Source organism: Sinohyriopsis cumingii, chromosome 16 (genome assembly GCF_028554795.1).
Source record: "Sinohyriopsis cumingii isolate HCF-2022 chromosome 16, ASM2855479v2, whole genome shotgun sequence".
Taxonomy (NCBI): Eukaryota; Metazoa; Mollusca; class Bivalvia; order Unionida; family Unionidae; genus Sinohyriopsis; species Sinohyriopsis cumingii.
Window position 1 is genome coordinate 39222307 of NC_142976.1, and position 21430 is coordinate 39243736.

At 34.9% G+C, this 21430-nt stretch overlaps 1 protein-coding gene across 1 annotated transcript; it reads right to left on the reverse strand.

Moving 5' to 3' along the window:
- Window positions 1–5: 5 nt before the first annotated feature.
- On the reverse strand, window positions 6–21164 carry LOC149780251 (uncharacterized). Its single transcript, XM_089937059.1, has 9 exons — window positions 21033–21164; window positions 15740–15799; window positions 14063–14571; window positions 12621–13517; window positions 11020–11047; window positions 9842–10014; window positions 9116–9356; window positions 6281–6602; window positions 6–5142 (listed from the first exon to the last, which is right to left on the reverse strand). The coding sequence occupies exons 1-9, from the start codon at window positions 21133–21135 to the stop codon at window positions 4401–4403; spliced, it is 3075 nt and encodes a 1024-aa protein (XP_089793185.1). The 5' UTR covers window positions 21136–21164; the 3' UTR covers window positions 6–4400.
- Window positions 21165–21430: the final 266 nt, after the last annotated feature.

Consider the following 21430-nt stretch of genomic DNA (forward strand, 5'->3'; position numbering starts at 1 on the left):
AGTAATGTAGGCAAAAGTTTATTGAAATACTGATTCCACATATACAGATGAATTAAGTAAATCAAAATGACAATGTGAAAAATGAAAAAATGAGAATGACAATAGGCCTTAATAATGAAAAAAAGTTTTTTATTATAATTTTTAGAACTCTTTCACGTAAATCCAAACATTTCCACCTTGACTCTTTCAAATAAAAGAAATAATTATAATCTTCCACACAATACAAATATAGCTTTGAACACATCTGGCATATAAAAGTTCTATACAAGATTATTTTCAATTAGCATATCACAGCCTTTTTAACCATTAAGTCAGAGCTTAAAGATGATAAATCTAGTTACTAACACAAAATCTGGAAAACAAGTGGTTCTTATAAAATGATAAACATGCATATAAAATAAAGGTGTAGGAATAAATGATTCAATAAATGGTACACTCTCTTTCCATCAAAAATATGCTAGTCTTGATATTGTTCCCAAGTTATCTCAACCTCTAGTGAAAATGGACAAATTCAGAAGAAAACCAACGTACCACCAGTACTTATATGCCTAATTTTGCTTCTTGAGAGCACTACTTTAATGAATACATATGTGGGGAGGGGAACCATTGTGCAGGTTTTAAATACAATACCATTATTTTCAATCATCAATCGGCAACTGCTGATACAATGTCTACCAGTGTCTTGTGCATAACACTAAAATTATTTTATCCACAAGTATTAACACCCCTAATGACAATAGATTTGGTCTAAAAGCTAAATAACAGTTCAAATAGAATTAACCATTACCAATAAGATTAAGAAGAGTATCAACATACAAAAGATATGAGCAATACTAATTGTAAAATTTCATCTTTCAGTATTGTTAGTGACAAACATTTTGCACATTTGTTAAATGTAAATAGCAACTTCTACTTTTCCCAATATTAGTGAATCAATATTAAATTCAACATCCTGATTCAAACAGCAAAGTAAATTTGCTAGATGATAAATACCAAAAGCTATAATAATCTGGGTAAGATCTTATTACTTGTATTAGAACATGCAATTCATGTCTCTCACAGTTTGGAAACCAGTGGATGAGAATTTGCCAACATACCAAATTTGACTGAAATCATGCATTTTAAAAAATGGAATTAGGCAAGGAAATTAAACTGTGTGTATGAAGAAAACTGAGGCCAGAGCTCTACCAAAAAGACTTAAAACCTGAACTCATCTGAAAAGTCCAATAAAAGTTATCTTGTGGAAATAAGGGTTGGAGTCTTCAGTGTTCAGGCTGTAGTGTTGCTAAAAGAAAATTTTAAAAACTGACAAGTAAACAGTGAGGTTTCAATTGAAGTTGCACACCCAATTTGGTTTAAATCTCATGATAATAAATAGTCATTATACTGAGTGACATAAAACCCACTTGATATTGACAATCAGATGTCATAATTCTACCAAAATGATGACTGCACACTGAATATGGTTGAAATTCAATAATGATCACAAAAGAGTTGGTGTGTAGAAACAAAAGGGGAGATAATCCAAAAATTTGGGTCAATAACTTTGCAAAAACATTGATAACTAGTAACCTCATTTGAGATGTTGTCATTCTGAAACTGTAGATCAAATTAAGCTGAAATCCATGAAGAAGAGCCCAATATTGTGTAGAAATAAAAGATTGATTTACATAATTTGGGGTAAAAAATTATGACAAAGAACACTTAAAACTGAACTCATCTAAAATAGGCAGTACATAAAATCTTGTTCGAAATTCAAATAATAATAATATAAATGTGCACACAAAAAATTATATGCATAATTTAGACATTTTTAACTCAGCCAAATAATGCTTGAAATCTAATAATAATTAAAAAAGTAACTGTGCCAAACAAAAGTAGGACAGTTTGACACATACTTTAGTAAACTGGTGTTCTGGTATGAATTTCATAAATCACATCAGCAGCTTTCTGGGTTGAACGCACTGGTAAATAGTATTATCTACTATCATTATATATTTTTTAAAGAAATTTATATATTTTTAATAATACCAGAACCAAAAAAAGTACTCTTAATCCAAATAGACCTTGATGTTTTTAAGCTAGCCTGTTTTAGGAGGGTGTTTTATCTCTACTTTCATTGATACATGTCTGTTCCACTTTTGTTTCTGCACAATTACTATTTTAAGTACTATTGGATTTTTTGTTTGTTTTAAAAAAATCTGCAGTGCAGCTCTATTGCCAAGGCCTTAAATGACTGTGATTTTTAGCATACTCTATCATTTTATGGAGTGACAGCTGCCAATTGTCCACATTACTCTCTGTGATTCTGCATAATAAATGTATTTAGTGTTTCTGAATTTGAATAAATCTGCTTTGAAGTTTAATTCTGATGTACTGCCTACAAGAGATGGCTAGGAGTAATCTAATATATCAACCAAGCATGGCAAGGCAGGCAGTTTTAAAGTTAATGTATTGCCCTGTAAGAGGTGGTAGGCATTGCCCAGAAAGACACAGTAGTTAGTACATCTTCTACTGTATCACCAATGTAGCCATAGCAGGCAGTATTACATCCAGTGTCTGGCAGTTTTACTTACAATGTTAGTTATTGCCCAGTAAGCCATGACATGCAGTACATCTACCAAGTTTGACACGAGTGCTGCTGGTTTTACCTCAAATGTATTACCTTGCAAGTGATGGCAGGCAGTAGATCCTGAATGTATCACAAGTAAGACATAGCAGGCATTATTACATCCATTCTATTGCTTGGCAAGAAAGTGCATATTGATGGAAGGAAAGATAATTTAGTAAACTCATATTCTGGTATTAACTCCACAAATCACATCAGCAGCTTTCAGAATTGAAAGCACTGGTAAATAGTATTACATACTATCATTAGGTATTTTTTTAAAAATAATACCCAAGAATACTTACAACAATACCAGAATAAAATAAAGTACTATTTATACTAATAGATGTAGTATTGTTGCTAGCCTGTTTTAGGAGGGTGCTTTATCTTTTCCTTCCATTATTATGTCTGTTCCTACTTTTATTTCTGCAAAATTACTCTCTTCACTATTATTGGATTTCAACAAAATCTGATGTACATTTCTCTTTTGGTATGACCTCAAATGTTAGTAATTTTCAGCATTCTACATTGTCATTTTATTGAGTTATGGCCTGCAAATCATCTAAATCACCCACTGTAACTCTGCACAATGGCTCTATTTAGTAATATCGGTTTCAACAATTGACTGTCCATAGAACTGCAATACAACATGATACTGGATCACCTCTCATTCCTACATACATTAATACTCAACCTCTGAGCAGCTTTGTACTCAGCTCCCTCAACACAAGCACAACACGATTCATTTTAAAATTTCAGCCACCTGACCTTTAAAAAAAATTCTTCATCCTGATAATATTTCAGACAGATTTCTCTAATGTATATGTTCCATCCTCATAAAGCACAGTATCTGCATAACTGATGACTGAAATCAAAAACTTCGTTGCATAATTATAAAAAAAATATGATAACATGATTATCAAATGACAAACCATAAACAAAAAAATACACAAAGAATTATGATGCTGAAACATGTCAAAGATCTGTTTTTAAAAGGATGTATTTTCATTTTTCTGGGAAAACTCATTGGTGTTACAGATAAGAAATTAATGTTGGTATATTTTAGAAACAAATGTGTGCCAGTTGTTTGGATGGGAAGGTACCTGGTAAGGAGATACCTGTCTTAGAAATAAGTGATTTTTTAAAATTATTATATATTTGTGAGAAATTGACCGACAAGAAGGGAAAATTAAGTTCTTCCCATACACATTTGTATGTTTCTGTACTAAAATCAATAAATGTTTGACCAACTGAAAATTTCATACCTAAAGAAACATGCATTTGAGACATTAAAGTTTTATAAATTTTTATACAAGTTATGATTAAAGCATGAACTATCCACTGAGCTCTTTTTCAAGAATAATGAAAAATATCTCCACAGCTGAATGAAATTAGAATACATTCAATTCATTGGAATCAAAAGCGTAATTGGTCCCAAACACAGCTACTGACATAGCTTTAAAAAATCCAAAGTTATCTATATTTAAATTTGTTTGATGTTATAATTCTTTGCAAAAACATGGAATCTGTCAAAAACCACTGTGAAACCCAATGAGTCAAAATCTGATCCCAAATGATAAATAGCCATTTTCTTGAAACTTTCTGAATGTTTAAAGAAAAAAAAGTTGTAAAATATTTAAAAATTGTTCATGAAAAAAATACATCTGCAAGAAATGTTTTAAAAATACATTTTTAACTAAAGAGGCCACAATGAACATTATAGATACATTTTTATAAAAACAATTGCACACACATAGACAATAAAACTGCAAGAAATGTATTTATACAAATTTCAATCATGAAAGCCAGGAACATTAGGAGCTCTGAGTTTATATCTCCTTCTAAGATGTGATGCAGATGAGGTTGATGTGACAGGTGTGGAGGGTGGATGTGGCTGATGAATCTTAGGTGATGGAGTGGGAGGAGGATGTGGATAATGGATATATGGCAACTCCTCATCTGGTGTCATGGTGCGATCATCAATACCCCAGGCACCAACTTCAACTTCGTGTATCACACTTCTCTCAGACCAAGCCTGGCGAGGCAGTGGTGGTGCTTTTGGGACTGGGTAGGAATGAGGCACGTTTCCTCTTAACAAGACATCATGCAGAACAGGACTTGGTGATCTCCCATTAATTGGAGCCAATATTTCTTTGAAATTGTTCTTCAATGGAGGTAGGCTAGCAGGCTGGAAAAGTACATCATGAGCTTTACCCAGTTTCCTACCCTGTATTGGATCAAATGGTCTGTTTATGCTTGGTATGGTTGTAGGAATTCTGGCACTCTCCTTTGCAAGGTCATGGCTGATATCTGAAATTGGAGTTTTACTCAAGCTGATGGACTTTCCCTTGATTCTGCCAAGATCTGATATTGTTGTAGCTTGCATGGGGGTCTGAAGGGGTGGTCCTCTAACAACAGGGAGGCTGTTCCCTCTTCTTGGGAAAGGGTTTGGGGCAAGCAGGTCAGGTTTGGGAAGAGGGGGAGGCAGATTGGTTCTCCAGAGTTCCCTCCCATCTTGGCCCTCATCTGTTTCTCTGAAATTAGCACAATATATGGTGATGATATTAAAAGTATTTGACAGCAGCTTGGGTTACTTGGTGGCTGGGTCTATTTCTACTACCAGCTCTGGCATATATCTAGTGATTTTTAAATCAAAGTAACATACTTGTATCATATATGTCTTATCTACTACTGCTACCATAAAAATTCATCTTATATGAGTAGATGGACAAGTCAAAGCACTGTTGATTAAACTTCTGGGGTCAAAGTTTACAATAGTTTGAGTTTTCCATGGTCACAGACATGAGAATATGTTACAATGTGTTAGCAGACATGAGAAAGTGTTACAATGTGTTAGCTGATATGAGTATGTGTTACAATGTGTTAGCAGATATCAGAATGTGTTACAGTGTCATAGACTAGAGTCATCTGAGTGATGATGAGTATCTGAGTGATTGACATTTGAGTTATTACACGTTTACATTATATAAACTAATAAAAGTATAAATGAAGGACCATTCCTAATAGTTAAGTACAAATATATTCATTTTAAAGACTTCTTTTCATCGTGAGTAGTATCATGCTTTTATTTAATCATTCAAGAGGAAATGTATCCAGTTATTAACATATGTAAAAGACAAATGGAGCATGTGGGCGTTCTCAGGTGATTTCACTTTTAATGCAATTATAATTGTAAACAGGTAGCATTCACAATTGATACTGAAATTATATCAAGAGCAAGTGTTTCTTATATGTCTGAGTTTCACATAATGCATTCTTAAATAGTCTTCAACTGAAGGTCGTGTTACAATGACAGCCACCTCTAATGTTGCACATTCTCTGTGTTTTATTTTGTCGATATTACAGCTTTGGAGATTTGAAATGTGACATCCAGGATAAACATGTAACAGCTGCTATTGAAACCCTAATAAATATTTATATATTACACACTTCTAGTCTATAATATTTGTAAACATTTATTTAAAAAAAACTTTGAATAAACTTAAAGAAGAAATATCATGCAATAAAAAAAATATTAGGTTAAATAGATTCATCAATTAAACATTCAGCTCTAAAAGACAGAAGGACTATAATAAGGTTTAAATATTGGGGCAAAACTTGTTAAAAATAAATTATGAACTGCATGCTGTCTGATTATACCCCAATATATACCTCTGTTGTGCATCTTCTTTCAAAGTAGTGGATCCCTTATACATTCCCAGCTGGTCATCCTGATCATTATCCAATGGCAGAGTTGTATTCCTAACAGGCACTGTGCCATCATATGGTTCTCTGGATTTTGGAGAGCTGGGATACTGCACAGAACTTGCCGCCTGAATGGAACCTGATTGACCAGTGGTCATCTCAGAATCTCCTAGTTCCTTGGGCCAAATCGGGTCACTGTGACCTGATGGGATGGTAACATTATCATCATCCTGACCAACAGCAGAGCCTCTTATATGGAGGTTTTCATCCCCAGGATATTTGCTGGAACCTGATTAGAATAAACAAAAATGAATTTTATTTTAACTCTAGTGCAGTCAAATATCAAGAAATATAAAAATTACTATTTCAAAACACAGACTGAAGACTTACTATTTTCTTAATTTCTTTGTAACATTTTATTTTTTATTGTTTATTCTATATTTTCTTGTCATGTTATTCTTTATTTATTCTTTGCATTTTTAAAGCACATATTTATTTTCTGTTCATGTATATGCATATTGTACTTGGTTCTTTATCTCTTTTTTATTTAAAACTTGCACTGTTCAAGTCTAGTGTGCTGCACAGTGCATACACAGCAGAAGTAGAAGAATGATCATTCTTGGGTGAAAGGGTATGTGGCCTAGACCTATTGTATTTGGAAAACTAGAAATGTATCCATATTTAACAAATGTCTCTCTAATAAAATGGAACTAAATAGAAAAATTCTAATTCTAGAACTGTCAAAACTCCATTACAAATTCTGTCAGAAAAAAATGACAATCAAACTTGCCCTTGGTCTTTCAAACATAACGCATCATGTCCAAATTGTGCTTCTGTTCATGCAGTATGTTAAAAGTTACAGAGTGCAAACAAAATTCATGATGAAAAGAAACGGGTAATATTTTATATCCACTCCATAAATACATCATGGGCATACCAAACTGATTACTTGGGAATAAACTTCTCAGGACTGAAATGTTGTAGCTGGGAATTCTGCATAATCATATCCACTACTACATAGGAAATTTGGTAGGGTATCTTTTTAAAATTTAAATAATGAATCAGTTAATGTGTTATATATTTTGTGATGGCCTACAGACTATTACATAATAATAAATAATAATAATGACCTTATTTAAAGAGGGTAACACAATTAGCTAAAAACTAATCTACCTTGAGGCCCTCATACAAAGGAATTTATTTATTTAAGCTGCATCTCTGAAGCCACTGAATATATTGGGTTTGGAAGAAGGAAATAGAGTGGGCATTTCTAATCTCAGCTGGAATACTATTCCAGAGCAGAGTTCCAGAGTATTGGAAACTGTTTTTAAATAACTCCTTATTTGGTTTGGGAATTTTATACTGTTTGGTAGACATGGATCGCAGGTGGGGAGTATTACCAGGTAGCCTATACTGGAATAGTGATTGTAAATATTCAGGAGCACTATTCTGAGATATCCTGTACATTAATTTGGCTTTTCTCAAACAGATTTGGTCTTTAATAGGTAATATTTTTAACCTACCAGCTAAACTTTCCTTGCTTTCTTTCTGGATTGATATTAGCCCAAATGCTCTTTTTTGAAGATGTGCCAGCTTTGCTATGTTTTTATCATTTGAATTACCCCATACTGTACTACAGTAGTCCAAATAGGGTTGTATGTAACTGTTATAAAATAGTTTCCTGTGCCTTTCAGGGAGAAAATGTCTTATCCTACTGAGAAGCCATAAACTTGAATTGACTTTTTTACTGGTATGTTTGATATGTTCAGTCCATGATAGGTTATTATCTACCAGAACACCAAGTAGCCTATCATGACAGACTATTTGCAGATTTGTATCCTTCCATGTCAGACATAGTTCATCACTATCAAGATTTGTCCTTCTTTGCCGTGTTGAGATAAGTAATATTTTAGTTTTACCAGTATTTACCACCATGCCATTATATGTGCACCAGTTTTCCAGTTTGTTTAGTGCATTCTGTAAAGAAATTTCGAGCTCATGCTTTGTGTTTTGGATGTCTGACAATGTTGTGTCATCTGCATAGAGATCTGTAGATGATATTGAGTCTCTTAGTAAAAGTGGTAGGTCATTAATAAATAAAATGAATAGTAGTGGACCTAGAATTGAGCCTTGTGGTACTCCATATCTAATTGTTTCAGGTTCAGACGGAACATTATTTATGTAAACATGTTGTGTTCTCTCATTTAAGTATGAAGTAAACCATCTAATTGTTCTTTCATCACACTGGTAGATTTTCAGTTTCTTCAAAAGGATTTCATGATCCACCATGTCAAAAGCTTTCCTGAAATCTACAAATACAGTTCCTATTATTCTACCTTGGTCAAGTGCTTGAAGCCATTTATCAGTTAGGGAGATCAAGGCAGTCTCACAGGAATGGTTCTGTCTAAAGCCTGATTGATTAGGGTGTAACAGCAAGTGTTTGGTTAAATATGACATGAATGAGTCATGGACATGTTTTTCAATCAATTTTGACAAGTTTGGTAGTATTGAAATTGGTCGGTAGTTATCAGCATCATCCTTAGAACCAGATTTGTGAATAGGAGTTACTTTTGCAGTTTTCCATATTTTGGGGACAGATGAGGTTGCAATACAGTTATTTTGCAATCACTTTCATCTCAATATAACTTCAACTTCATAATTAGGTAATTTAATTAGCTGCCAATTATAATGTAGATAATCCTAATGAATTGTGCTACACTTCAAGGATTTTGGGCAGGTTTTAGCTACAGTATGGGGCCAATAGCTCTGGAACTCATAGTACCATAAGGTCAATAATTTTACCTTTGTTACCAGATGATGTGTTATAGTCAGCCTTCTCTTCCTCCTCCTTCTGCTCCTCCTCCTCATACTCATAGCCTTTTTGATCATCCTCATCTTCATGAAAAACCATGTCCAGTTTGTTTTTGTGCAGACCTTTATCTTTATTCACAGGCTCCAATGCCTTGCTGACAACACTCTGAGCTCGCTTCCAGCCATTCTGATTCAACAGGCTGACTAATTTTTGTGTGATTTCTAAAATGGCCTGAAAGTAACAAGAGCACTGTTAATTGTTCAACTGATAGGTACAGGTCCCTCACTATGAAGACCTTCAGTGTATCATTGTCTTCTTTATCACTACCCTCAGTATATCACTGAAGTATATGTAGATATGTCCATGGACCTTACAGATCAATAAAAGTTTAGGATGGCTATTTAATTTACATCACTTCAATGTAGTTCTATGCTGATGGTAACTGATCATACTATGATTTCACATCATTAAAAGCCTGTTTAATTTTGATGAATTATTGTGGTATATTTTTATTACCATTATATGCACTGTCATGACACAATCTTTATGTAACAAAATACAGCCTTTATCACTTATTAAAACCATTTGTCTAAACTGCTGTTTTACTTGATACTTTGCCATCTACACATATATATATATATATATATATATATATATATATATATATATATATATATATATATATATAAAAGAATTCCTGCAAATTACTGCTCTACCTGATAGTGTATGTCCTGCTTGCTGGTGGCAATATCAACTGGCTTAAACACTGGTGCTGTACCAGCAAGGTGGCTGAGAGTCTCTGTGTGGGTTGTATCAAATGGAAGGTTTTCAACAGGCTGACTTTCATTCACAGAGATGTTGCTGTTCATCATAAAGTCATCCTGCCCATCTGTTTGATTTACAAAATATAAAATATTTCAAATGAAATGATCCTTTTTATGTTTTAAATCTATATACTTTTCTTTGAAAAAAATGCCAAGATCAGTGAGTGGTTTGTTAATAAAATGTATATCCTAAAAATCATATTTATGACAAAGTGTCATTACTGACTGACCATATTGTATCATACTTTTGCATATGTATTGTTTGCTTGCCTCTTCCCTTGAACTTATCACCCCATACCGTAAACTACAAATCAGCTTTTCTTCAACATCAAATTTTTAAGTCTGGTTAAAGCTTTTCATGTACATGTTTTGTAATAAAAATCACTTAAACTAACATGTCACATGGATTCTTATTTGGCTTTACTTTAATAAAGCTCTAGTGTCCTATGTAAATATAGTAAATCCTGTCTTCAGAAGTCACCTCTGCAGAGGAAAGAAGTGGCCACAAAAACAGATGATTGCTTAACACAGGATCATTTTTGCAACAATTGGCATATGGGTTTTTGCAATCTGAATATAATCAAGAGCCAAGTAAAATTAGTAGATCTGACAGGTACTAGTAAAGAATCACTCTCTGGTGACCTTTGTAATTCCAGGTCTACTTATTTTTAGTAACCTATCAGATAAGGATTTCATCTTGAATTAGGGAGTCATCATTAGAAATGTCATGTTCTAAATGGCATTTTCTACTTTTTAAAATATTTAAAGCCTAAGTTAAATGTTGAATGAATGGTCAGCAAAACTTAATGTTGTATTTGTGTCTTTCCAATCTCTGTTGGAGATCTCAATTTTGATCAGACTGTGGTTCCTGTGGATGTTATTTTGTAAGACAGGTGACTGCTTCACAAAGGTTACCTTCAAGGCAAGATGACTGTAAAACATTATGATAGTGGTGAAATGTAGATTTAAGTAACAATACACAGGTACATATCCAGTTTCCTAAAAGGTGTTGAAATCAAAACTTTTAACATGAAGTCTAATTTGAAATGTACATGTGATATGAGTCTTACCTGGAAATTTCCTCCATGTTCGGTTTTCCTGTGAAAAAAGAATTTTTTATTCAATAAATATGAGGTAAGAAACAGTTTATAATGTCAACACAAATTATACAAATCTTAACAGTATCTTAACTTGAACATTTATTCTTAAAGCTTGAATCTATAACTCATTAAACTGAGAGATGTAATTTTGGCTTGCAATGTCAAGAAGGTTCACAATAGACCCATGTAGGTGGTATTAGAGACAAAAAGGAGGATCTAGTTTCACAATGATGTCAAGTAACACAGACATTCTCCACACTAAAAAATATATCTGAAGAAGAAAAAAAATGTAGTTTTGAGGCCCAATTTTCTTAGCTGAAGAAATCTGCAGGTGCAAGAATGGGGTGTCTGGATTTCAGACTTCCACCCATAAGATTTAAAGCAGACCTGATCAAACTGCACATGGGAAGATGAACCTTTGTTAAAAAATTGGGTAACTTTGAGATTTGGGCTAAAATGAGGCAAGCATGAAAATGTAATGGATCCAATAAAAAATGAAAGTTCAATTTTCACCCATCTAGCTCACGTATAGGCTTGAAAGCCAATCCTAAACAATCTCTATTACATATCTTGGCAAATGTCAATAGGAACATCTCTATAATCAGACATACTTGGATTCCACTGGAAATAACAAGAAAAACTGTCTTCTACCCCCGTTTTAAGTGGAAATGAGAAAAAGCTCACGGTTTCAGCACTTCAAAGGTGAAACTGTCAACATGAGCATAAAAGTTAAACTCATTTTCAAAACTTCAAATCTGATCATATTAAGTGTGCCTTCATATTGTCGAACTAGTATCAATATTACAATGTTCTGCTATTTACAATCTGAGTGAAAACAGTATGAAAACTTTAATGCTAATTCAGGCAAAACACTCGGGCAGGCAGTAGACATCCAGTGTTCAAATGCTACCATTCAATACCATACAGGTTTAAATCTGCATCAAGACCTTGTTGAGTGGATGGCTGCTGATTTCTGTACTTTCATATTTTTACAAATCATAATAGCAGAGGCATCCATATGTATGGACATATTTCTACTTGGGTCTTCTTTGTATCCTGAAACTTATATTTAGGCACTTTATAGTTTGGTTTGATGTTTTACAACATAACAACGTAAGCAGGTTATTTAGTACTGAAGGAGTAAGTGCCTTGTCTACAAACACACCTTGGTAACATTTTGGGTGGGAGTCCAGCACACGAGCCACTAAGCCACTGTGGCTCCTACCTCCATTACCTCTTACAGCATGCAGGAGAGCGCACTGAGCCTGTTCTACATCCCTGAGCTTTGCATTCACTGTTTAGAACACAACAAACCTTCATAAGCATATGATCTTTATAACCTTTGTTGCCAAAACTCAATATATAATATATGTGCTCTGGGTTAGTTATTTTAGAACATCAAGCAACAGCCTTAATATAAATTATGCTGAGAGAAGAAAGATTCTTTTTTGCTAATGAAAATAAAAATACACAGTTCTGACTGAAACAATGCTTATAATGCATTTTAAATAATAACAGGTCTTGTGATATGTTTATACAGGCAGAACAGAAAATACAAATATTAAATTAACCTGGTATGAGCTGTATTCCGAATTATATGGTGCAAATAAATGTATCTTGGTGATGTTGGTATCAAAGGTGACACTCTTTCTCTTCTTGATGGTGGGACTTGCATTCACTGTTTTAACTGGGACAGGACCTAAACCAGCCATCATGCTTAAGGTTTCATTAGAAAGGTGAATCACATCCACTGAGGAAACATCTGATTCTGATGGCTTGTCTGCAGCTTTTTCATTTTGTTCACCCAGATCTCCTTCTTTAGATTTTATCTCAAAGGTTGGATCCTGGCCAGGCACTTCAGCTGCTTCAAGGGACTCCTTTCTGGCTTGATCTCCTTTTAGCTCAGCATTGTTAGCCTCATCTTTACTCCTCTCATATTCAGCTTTGCCAACTGATGGAATCTCAACACTTTCTGAAGATTTATTCGCTTTTAGCTGATGCCAACTGCTCATCAGCATTTTATCTGTCAAGACTCGGCTAATGACATCATGGACCAGTGCATAGGCTTCATCTTTAAGAAGTTTCTCAAGTTCTTGGTCCACATTGGTACAATTTAATTTTTTCTTGATCTTGCTACTTGTTTCTCTTTGCTCCTCTTCATGGATGTCAGCTACACCAGATTCTTCTTGTTTAGAAACAACTGGACTTTCTTGATCAGACAAAACATCAACATTGTTTTTAGCCTGCAATCTTGCTTCATTGTCAATCAGAGATTCTTTTGCATCTTCAAACTCTTTTGAAGGTTCGTTCCTTTTGGATGGTTCTCCTCTTTCCCTTTCCTCATTTTCATTTCCAACTTTTCTGCTGATTATTTCCATTATCTGACCCTTAGGATCTTCTATAGTCTGTTCCTCATCTTTATTACTATTGATCTCCTTTTCTGAGCTGTGTCTTCTAGATGTTCCCTCCTGAAAAGAAACAATATCTATATTAGCTTTCCCACTTTTTAGGACCTTAATGTTTTCTCCATTGTTTGAATCCAAATGGTCTGCTAAAGATTCTCTTTATTTTATTTCCCCATGATTCATCTCTATTTGATTTTTGTTGAAAACCACATCATCCATAACTGAGTTTGCTTTTTGATGTATTTGATTTGCCCATGATCTGCTTTAAAGGTTTCATTTTCTTTCCTTCTCAACTGCTTTCTCTCTCTATGACCTCTTTGCTTTTTAATATCTAGAATGCCTTGAATTTCTGATTTTTCTTGGATATCTATGTACTGTTTATCATCTACATCTAATGTTATTTCTTTCCCTTTACAAATTTTCTCTCTGTCATCCCTTTGCTCTTCAATATTCTATTACAATTTTGATTTTCCTTTAATGACCATTTTCTGCATATTATCTACTTGAGATGATGTTCTATCTTTCCTATCTCTACATTTTTTCTCATTTTCATCCCTTTGCTTCTTCCTACCATCAATATCCTGCACTTGTGATTTCACTGTGCTCACCTTGTCTTCATTTTCATCCTCAAGCTGAGTCTTGCTCATGGCTTTCCTTGATTTTCTCTCATGCATATCAGATTCATTAATGGTGTTAAGTTCACTCCTGAAATCAGAAGAAGCCTTCTTCTCTGGGACTGCCTCTATATCAAGATCTGCTGGATTTCCTTCATCTTCTTTTTCCACACTCTTGAGAACAGAAGTCCTGGATTTTTCCTCCTCATGCTTGTCCATCCCAGCAACTTCTCCAAAGAGTCTCTTTTCTTTTACCTTCTCCACATTCCCTTCAGCTTTCTTCTTCTCATGTTTATCTCTCCTTGAAACTCTTCCTTTAGATCTCTTTTCATTGGAATGGCCACTGCTCTCCTCATTTTCCCCATCTCTCCTCCTTCTGGGCTCCTCATTTTCTTTTACTGTGATGATTCTGTTATATCTTTCCCTAACATCCTTACCCCGTTTGCTGCCTCCTGCAAAATTATTTTCTCCAGCAATAGCATGATTTTGTCTGTAACCTGGTTCTGCAATAAAACGTACAAGCCAGACTAGGTACACGTTGAAGTATTTTTTGAGAGTAACTCTATTTTAAATGTACACAAAGAAAAAACTGTTGAAAAAACACCGTTCACCAAAAATAATACTGGACAATATTGATGAGGTACTTGCAGACATTGTATGGTAAGAACGTCCAACATTCTCATGAGGCAAACTTTGAAAATAAGAGAAAATTTATCAAACTTCACACACATTTCCTGAAAGCAGCTTTTTAAATATAATCGGAAATGAATCTCCTATGATCTTTGACAACAATTCAATCACGATTCAAGATACCAGCCAGCATAAAAAAGATTTGCCAGTAATTGTTTAAACTTATTTATGCATAAGTGCATTTTGTAATAAAGTGTAACAAAATCAATAGATCCATTAATTTATTTCAACATTATCGAATATATATGTGCAGCTAGCAAATACATGTACATATTGTATACAATATGATGACATTATAAAATAAAAATGATTCAATTATCAGGAAAACTTATTAAACTGGAAACACATACACTAAAAATGAAGGTGTCCATATTAATGAGGTTCCATTGTATATAATACGGTACTGTCCAACTATTAACTAAAATGAAGCTATTCAACTGAAATGATGAGAAACTCAAACATTTCCTTGTCCACCCATTATGCTGACAGCTATTATAATGTACATTTCATACTTCACTCAACTTTGTTTTATCTGTTGATCATCATTTACTTCATGATTTAGTTTGTAAAAAATGTCTTTGTTGAATATATCTTTGAGTTTCAATAAAACATCACTAACACTGTCATAATAACATTTCTTACTGTAACATAATAAAAAAAATTATACTGAAACCGAACGTACAAATGAGCTGCTTTTCAAGGATCTACAATAGTTAACAAGCTGCCATATTTTCTTTACAATAACATGTTACCAAAGGTTATAATAAAAACATGTTTAAAGGTAAACACTATAGTTTTAAGAAATTTGTATCAGCATTTAATACCACCATATAATTAAACTGCCCTATAATTAAAAAAAAAATTAAATGACTGTACTAGCATATAACATGAACTGTGTTATAATGAGGGTGCCTTGTGGTGATGAAGTGCTGTATATCAATCATCTTTAAGTCATTCTATAATTCTTATGAATTATCTTACTTTTGGACTTTTGTGGCTTCTTAAACTTGCATCCAGTACAACTACAGCAACAAGTTCCATCTGTAAACAAATAAATGAAAAAAAATATTATATATATATATATATATATATATATATATATATATATATATATATACACACACACACACATGTATTAAGTAATAACATGCAAGTCAAATTAATAAATAAAATCACTGAAGTGAAAAAGATATATACATGTAGTTTTAAAGAAACATGATTTGTGAAAACTTCTGTGCCAATCTAAATATTTATATTACTAATTAATGTAAAAACAATTAAAATTACATTATTTTTGAAGAATGATTTTTATTCCTTCCTTAGTAATGGGGAATATATTTATATTAGCAAGTTAATAGCCTGATATATAACTAAATTCTGCTTTGCTTGATCTTCTTGTGTCGTTTCAGCAAAATGTCATTTAAATGCTATTTATGCAACTTCAGAGCATGGAAGTCTACACTGTCTATGATATGCAGCATCTGTAATACGTGGTGGGAGGAAGTCTGGGCTACCGTATTAGCTAGTTAGTCACATAATGATTTACTAATTTATGCTTTTAACTAGTTAGTCACATAATGATTTGCCAACATATACTTTATTCTCTTCTTAAATCATATCAGGATAAATATTTACTAAATACATGAAATGCACATTCAAAGCCATAGTGCATTTAGCATTGAAGGGAAGGAAAGAGAGAGTAAGTGAAGGAAGCCCCCTGCATGTCTGAGGTCAGAGCATGGCATTCATTGAGAACATGGCCTAGCCAACTCCATCTCATTGTGGCAGTGTGTGTAAGTCTCTATGCATCGGCACCTTTTAGACTCAATTGTGACACCCAGCAATCACCATGTTATGAAGGCGATGGCCAGGACTGACAGAGTCACTGAACAGGGCTGCTTACTATACCATGGCCAGGCTTTGACGGGTTCAGCCAATTTACTCCTGTTATGATGTGTCACGTGTGCGAGCCACGTCTCTCAAACCTTGTCATACCCTCCCTTTCTGGATGACCCAGTTAGGTCCATTGTTACTTTGGAGAAAAAATGGAGAAAGTTTAGAGGCAGACAGCTCAGGAACTGCCCATCCACCTTTCCGCTCAACCCACATAGGTGTTTGGAACCATTCAGACCCTGCCAGAGTGAAGGGATGTTAAGCAGCCTCAGGACAATGGATCTTCTCAGTCACATGTGCACCAACATTGATTCCTAGGAGCAATTGTGCATAGGTGGTTGAACTTAATTTTGAGCTCACTGGATCTCCCTATCTCCTCAGAAAGGAGGTAGGGGGAAGCCAGGTAATTTGGAAGGGCTTTAGGTTTTGTTAATAACAATCCCCTCCCCTCTCTTCATCTCCCCTCTCCACAGAGGCACTGTCAGATCACAAGAAGAAGAATGCCTTTCTACAATAGGAGATATGGTCACTCACCAAAAAAGAAACAGAAAACTTTGTAAAAAGTCGGTGGATATTGTGAAAAGATCACAATCCCCAGGGTGTTATTCAAGGCTGTTTCTTTTTCTGAATGCCAACCAATTCAAGATGAACATGGTGACTTCAATCCTCCTCTCCATCTGATGGAACAAGCATGCCATCAGTCTCAATACGACCAAAGCATACTTTTACATCCCTATCCACTCTGTGTCACAAACTTATTCTCCATCTTTTTGCTTACTGCAACACAGTTTGTCAGTTCAAAGTTCTCATTTTGGCCTTAACATTAGCCCTTGGGCTTTTACTGAGATTATGGATTACATTGGCACCTTGTTCAAAATGACGTCATCTACAACAACAGCAGCGTACCTGGATGATATCCTCCAGAAACATTTGGTAAGTTCTGTTCTACCCTGAGGCAGGAATGATTTCCTTTTTAGATCATCTAGGCTTTCTAGTGACTTGGGAAAAGTCAGCCCTTCTTCCATCCCAGAATTGTTGTCCATCTGGACATGGAATTTTTAATCAACTGGAATCTAGTGCAACTTCCTCCTGTTCGATCATTCCAGCATCAGTGTAGTCTGATAAATCAACCCCTCAAATCTGTGTTGATAATGATGGACAATATGTGGGTCTGATATCACCTATTCATTCAAATGTTCAATTTTGCTGCACACTTTAGACACTTACCAGTATTTGGTAACAGCCACATCTAGTGCAAAATTCAAAATGGCCATAGGACACTGGTGGTCTTTTTTTTACCCCAACCCTCCTCTTCTTCTACATGCTTGGCCTGTATTCAGGCAACCTTGTCAGACAAAGTATTCAATCCTTTGATTGTCGAGAGAATGTTGAGAGCAAGAAAGCCCTCCAATCTGAAGGCTTACATCATCCCTCTGTGTGCCTCAATCCCTGAGCTGGCTGCCTTTTTATTGATAGCTTTAACTTCTGAATGCTGGTTAAGCAAGCTGTATGCCCTTTATGTTGACCCAACCTCTCTTCAGTTCAGATCAGATGGTTTAATGGGTCTCTTGACACAACCATTCTTTGTAACCCAAAAACAGTTACTACTGTCAGCAAACAGAGAGTCATCTCTAGCTCACTTTTTTCCATTAGACAGGTTGAGAAAGCAGCCATACAAGATCCTGTTCATGCTATCAAGTATTACATGAAATGCACAGAAACCAGTAGTGGCACATGCAAACGCCTCTTCCTTCCGATGTGACAAAGATTACTGCTCAGAAGCTTCAAGCCATCTCTGAGTCTTGTGTGCAAGTGCAACGTTTTGATCCAAGATATAATAGAAGCTGTTGGCTGGCAAGCAGAGTCAACCATTCTTGATCATCATCTCAGAGATTTAGTGCTCACAGAGGCAAACTTTGAATCAAGTAGATGACAGGACACATGGCCACTAGACCCAAATAAATCAATCATAATAGCCTGTTAGCTTCAATGGATTTGCCAGTGAAACTATGTAGGTAAGAAGATTTCTATATTTATCTTCTTAGCCATTTGTTAGGGTCACAGGTCAAGTGACCCCAAGTTGTTGCTATCTAATTAGGTGAATGGGTTATCATTCACATGAGGATACAGTGATCCTTCCCCTGAAGGATACCCAAGGTAGAGGTCAGATGCTCTGCATCTCATCCTCATATTACTTATTCTCCTAATGTATTGTGATTGGAAAAATGTAATCAAAGGAGAAAGAAACTTTTTAAGTAAATTATATTACTCCAAAAATATTTACCATTACCCAATTGCATTATTTAAAAACCCTCCCAACCACACCACCATGTGAACATCCTCATTAGTATTTCACTCAGCTAAAAACTAGTGACACCTGGTGGTGCCAAGGGGAGTTAATGGCCAAGAGTTATTGCCATCTGTCTATTGATATATACAGAAGAAGATGATTTTCATCTTTTAGTAGGACTGGATTCAAGAAGTAGTAGGCTACCATTCCTAATGCAATGTGATTAAGGATTCTCAGAGAAAACATAATTTACCTAAAAATGTGCTTTCTCTCCCTCTTTCTGTGTGTGTGTGTGTGTGTGTGTGTGTGTATGTGTGTGACATACACAGTGAAAATTCCCTGTACGTCTGCAAAATCAAAGCAGTGAAGTAGTCCCTATTTAAATCAGAGTTCCATGTATCACGGGTCTAAAAGTTAGTGATTGGTGAACATGTAAATTGTTATATATTTAATTTGTATTTGTTAGTTTTTCTCTATGATTACAGATTATGCATAATTGTATTTTGGACTTGATGTTGTCCAAAATCAAGATCACTGTGAACCTGACTAGGGACATTGATGTTTTTATTTTGTAAACAAATAGTGCATAGCTAACATTTCTCAAAAAAGTTTGGTTAAATATTAGGACAATAATAATAATAATAATAATAATGAGGACTTTGTATAGCTAATAATCTTCAGAAGCTCTAAGCCCTTTCCAACATTAGACAACACCTATAAGATAAAAAAAACATATAATAATATTATTACAAAAACAAACAACATGAAATTAGAAAAACTTAAAAAAATAAAAAAACATGCTGAGAATATTTCAGGTAGGAAACATTATTAGGTCTTTAAGTTTGTTCTTGCAATCGAAATAAGTGTGTTTTGAGAGCCCTCTTGAATGTGATCACTGTGTCTTTGTGTCTAAGTTCAGTGGGCAATTCATTCCACGTAGCTGGGCCCTGGTATGCAAAAGAACACTGTCCATATGACTTTGTTTTCATAGTGGGAATAATGAGTATACTATTGTCAGAAGAGGAGCGTAAGTATCTTGCTGGTGTGTACACAAGGGTGAGGTCGGATAGGTATGTTGGACTAGAGTCCAACAGTAAAACGTAGCACAGAGAACAAATTTTATGTTTGATTCTGGATCGAATGGATAGCCAGCGTAGGGTACAGAGCAGCAAGGAGGTGTGCTCTGATCATGGTACTATAAGTATGATCCGAGCAGGTGTGTTTTGAACTTTTTGAAGTTTCTGGAGCAGATATTGAGATGAACCAGATATAACTGAGTAACAATAATGCAAAATTTAACTAAAATAAATATAACCTGACTGCCACCTTTCTGTCGTTTGAGTGTATGAAAGAAGATATTTGTATGGGAAAAATAGGTATTATGCACGAATTGAAATATAAGATACGACATACCCAGGGCCGGCGCTACCATATAGGCAAACTAGGCAGCCACCTAGGGCGCTGATTTCAAGGGGGCGCATTTTAAAAATAAAATGTATCGTTTATAAATTCTGAAACTGATATTTCGGGGGGGGGGGGTGCCAGAATCTAACCTTGCTTAGGGCGCCAGATAGTCTGGCCGGGTCTGGCGCCGGCACTGGACATACCATACATGAGATGTATACGAAGTTACTTAGTTACCTCCAACTTAATATGCTTGTGTGCCGTACTGAGTATATTTCCTGTCGGTGTTTTCCCAAGCTTTGTTTATAAATGACGACACAGTCGTGGTTTTTTTAAATTTATAGTACAAGTTCTTCCCAACAGCAAGCGCTCTCCCTGTTACATCATAGCGCGCGACAGAAACCGGTGGTTGCGTCTAAAAATGTATGTCATCAATGAATTTGCGTTTAGCATTTCTCCAGAAATTTATACAATAATATTCAGTGTAATTTTTATGCACAAGGAGCGAAATAAACTGAATAAACCCAATTTAGACGTATATGTAATCAGATTCTCCAAAATTACACCAATTACTGCAAAAAGCGACTCAGAGCGCGTACATGATATGCGAGTTGTACTACATGCAGTACTGTATTGCGGAATACCACCAATTTCACATTGATGCTACTGCAATGCTTAAATTATTACCTTCTCCCCTGCAAAGTATGATGTCTCTGAAGCGCCTCAGGTGTTCGATCGCAGTGACTGCGGTGTTTTCTACATTTATTTGATTTTCATTCACATAACTCATAATTTAGATCGAACGTTAATAAAGTTTCCATCTTGGCGGATGAGAATCGGTTGACTTGTTACCAGTAGTACAGACGATATTATGACGTCAGAGAAAGACGGCTTTACTTTCTCTCAGTATTTGTTGCCAATGAAAGTAAAATAGATTAGATACCCAGTCTACCGACAAAGCCGATTGTGGAATAGTCTGGTTCCCTTACCTCTCTCCACTCTGTTACTCTTTGTTCTAACGAGTTTGATATGTTTACCTATTCGCCTGTGGATACTGTTAATTCGCTATATAAATAAAATAAATA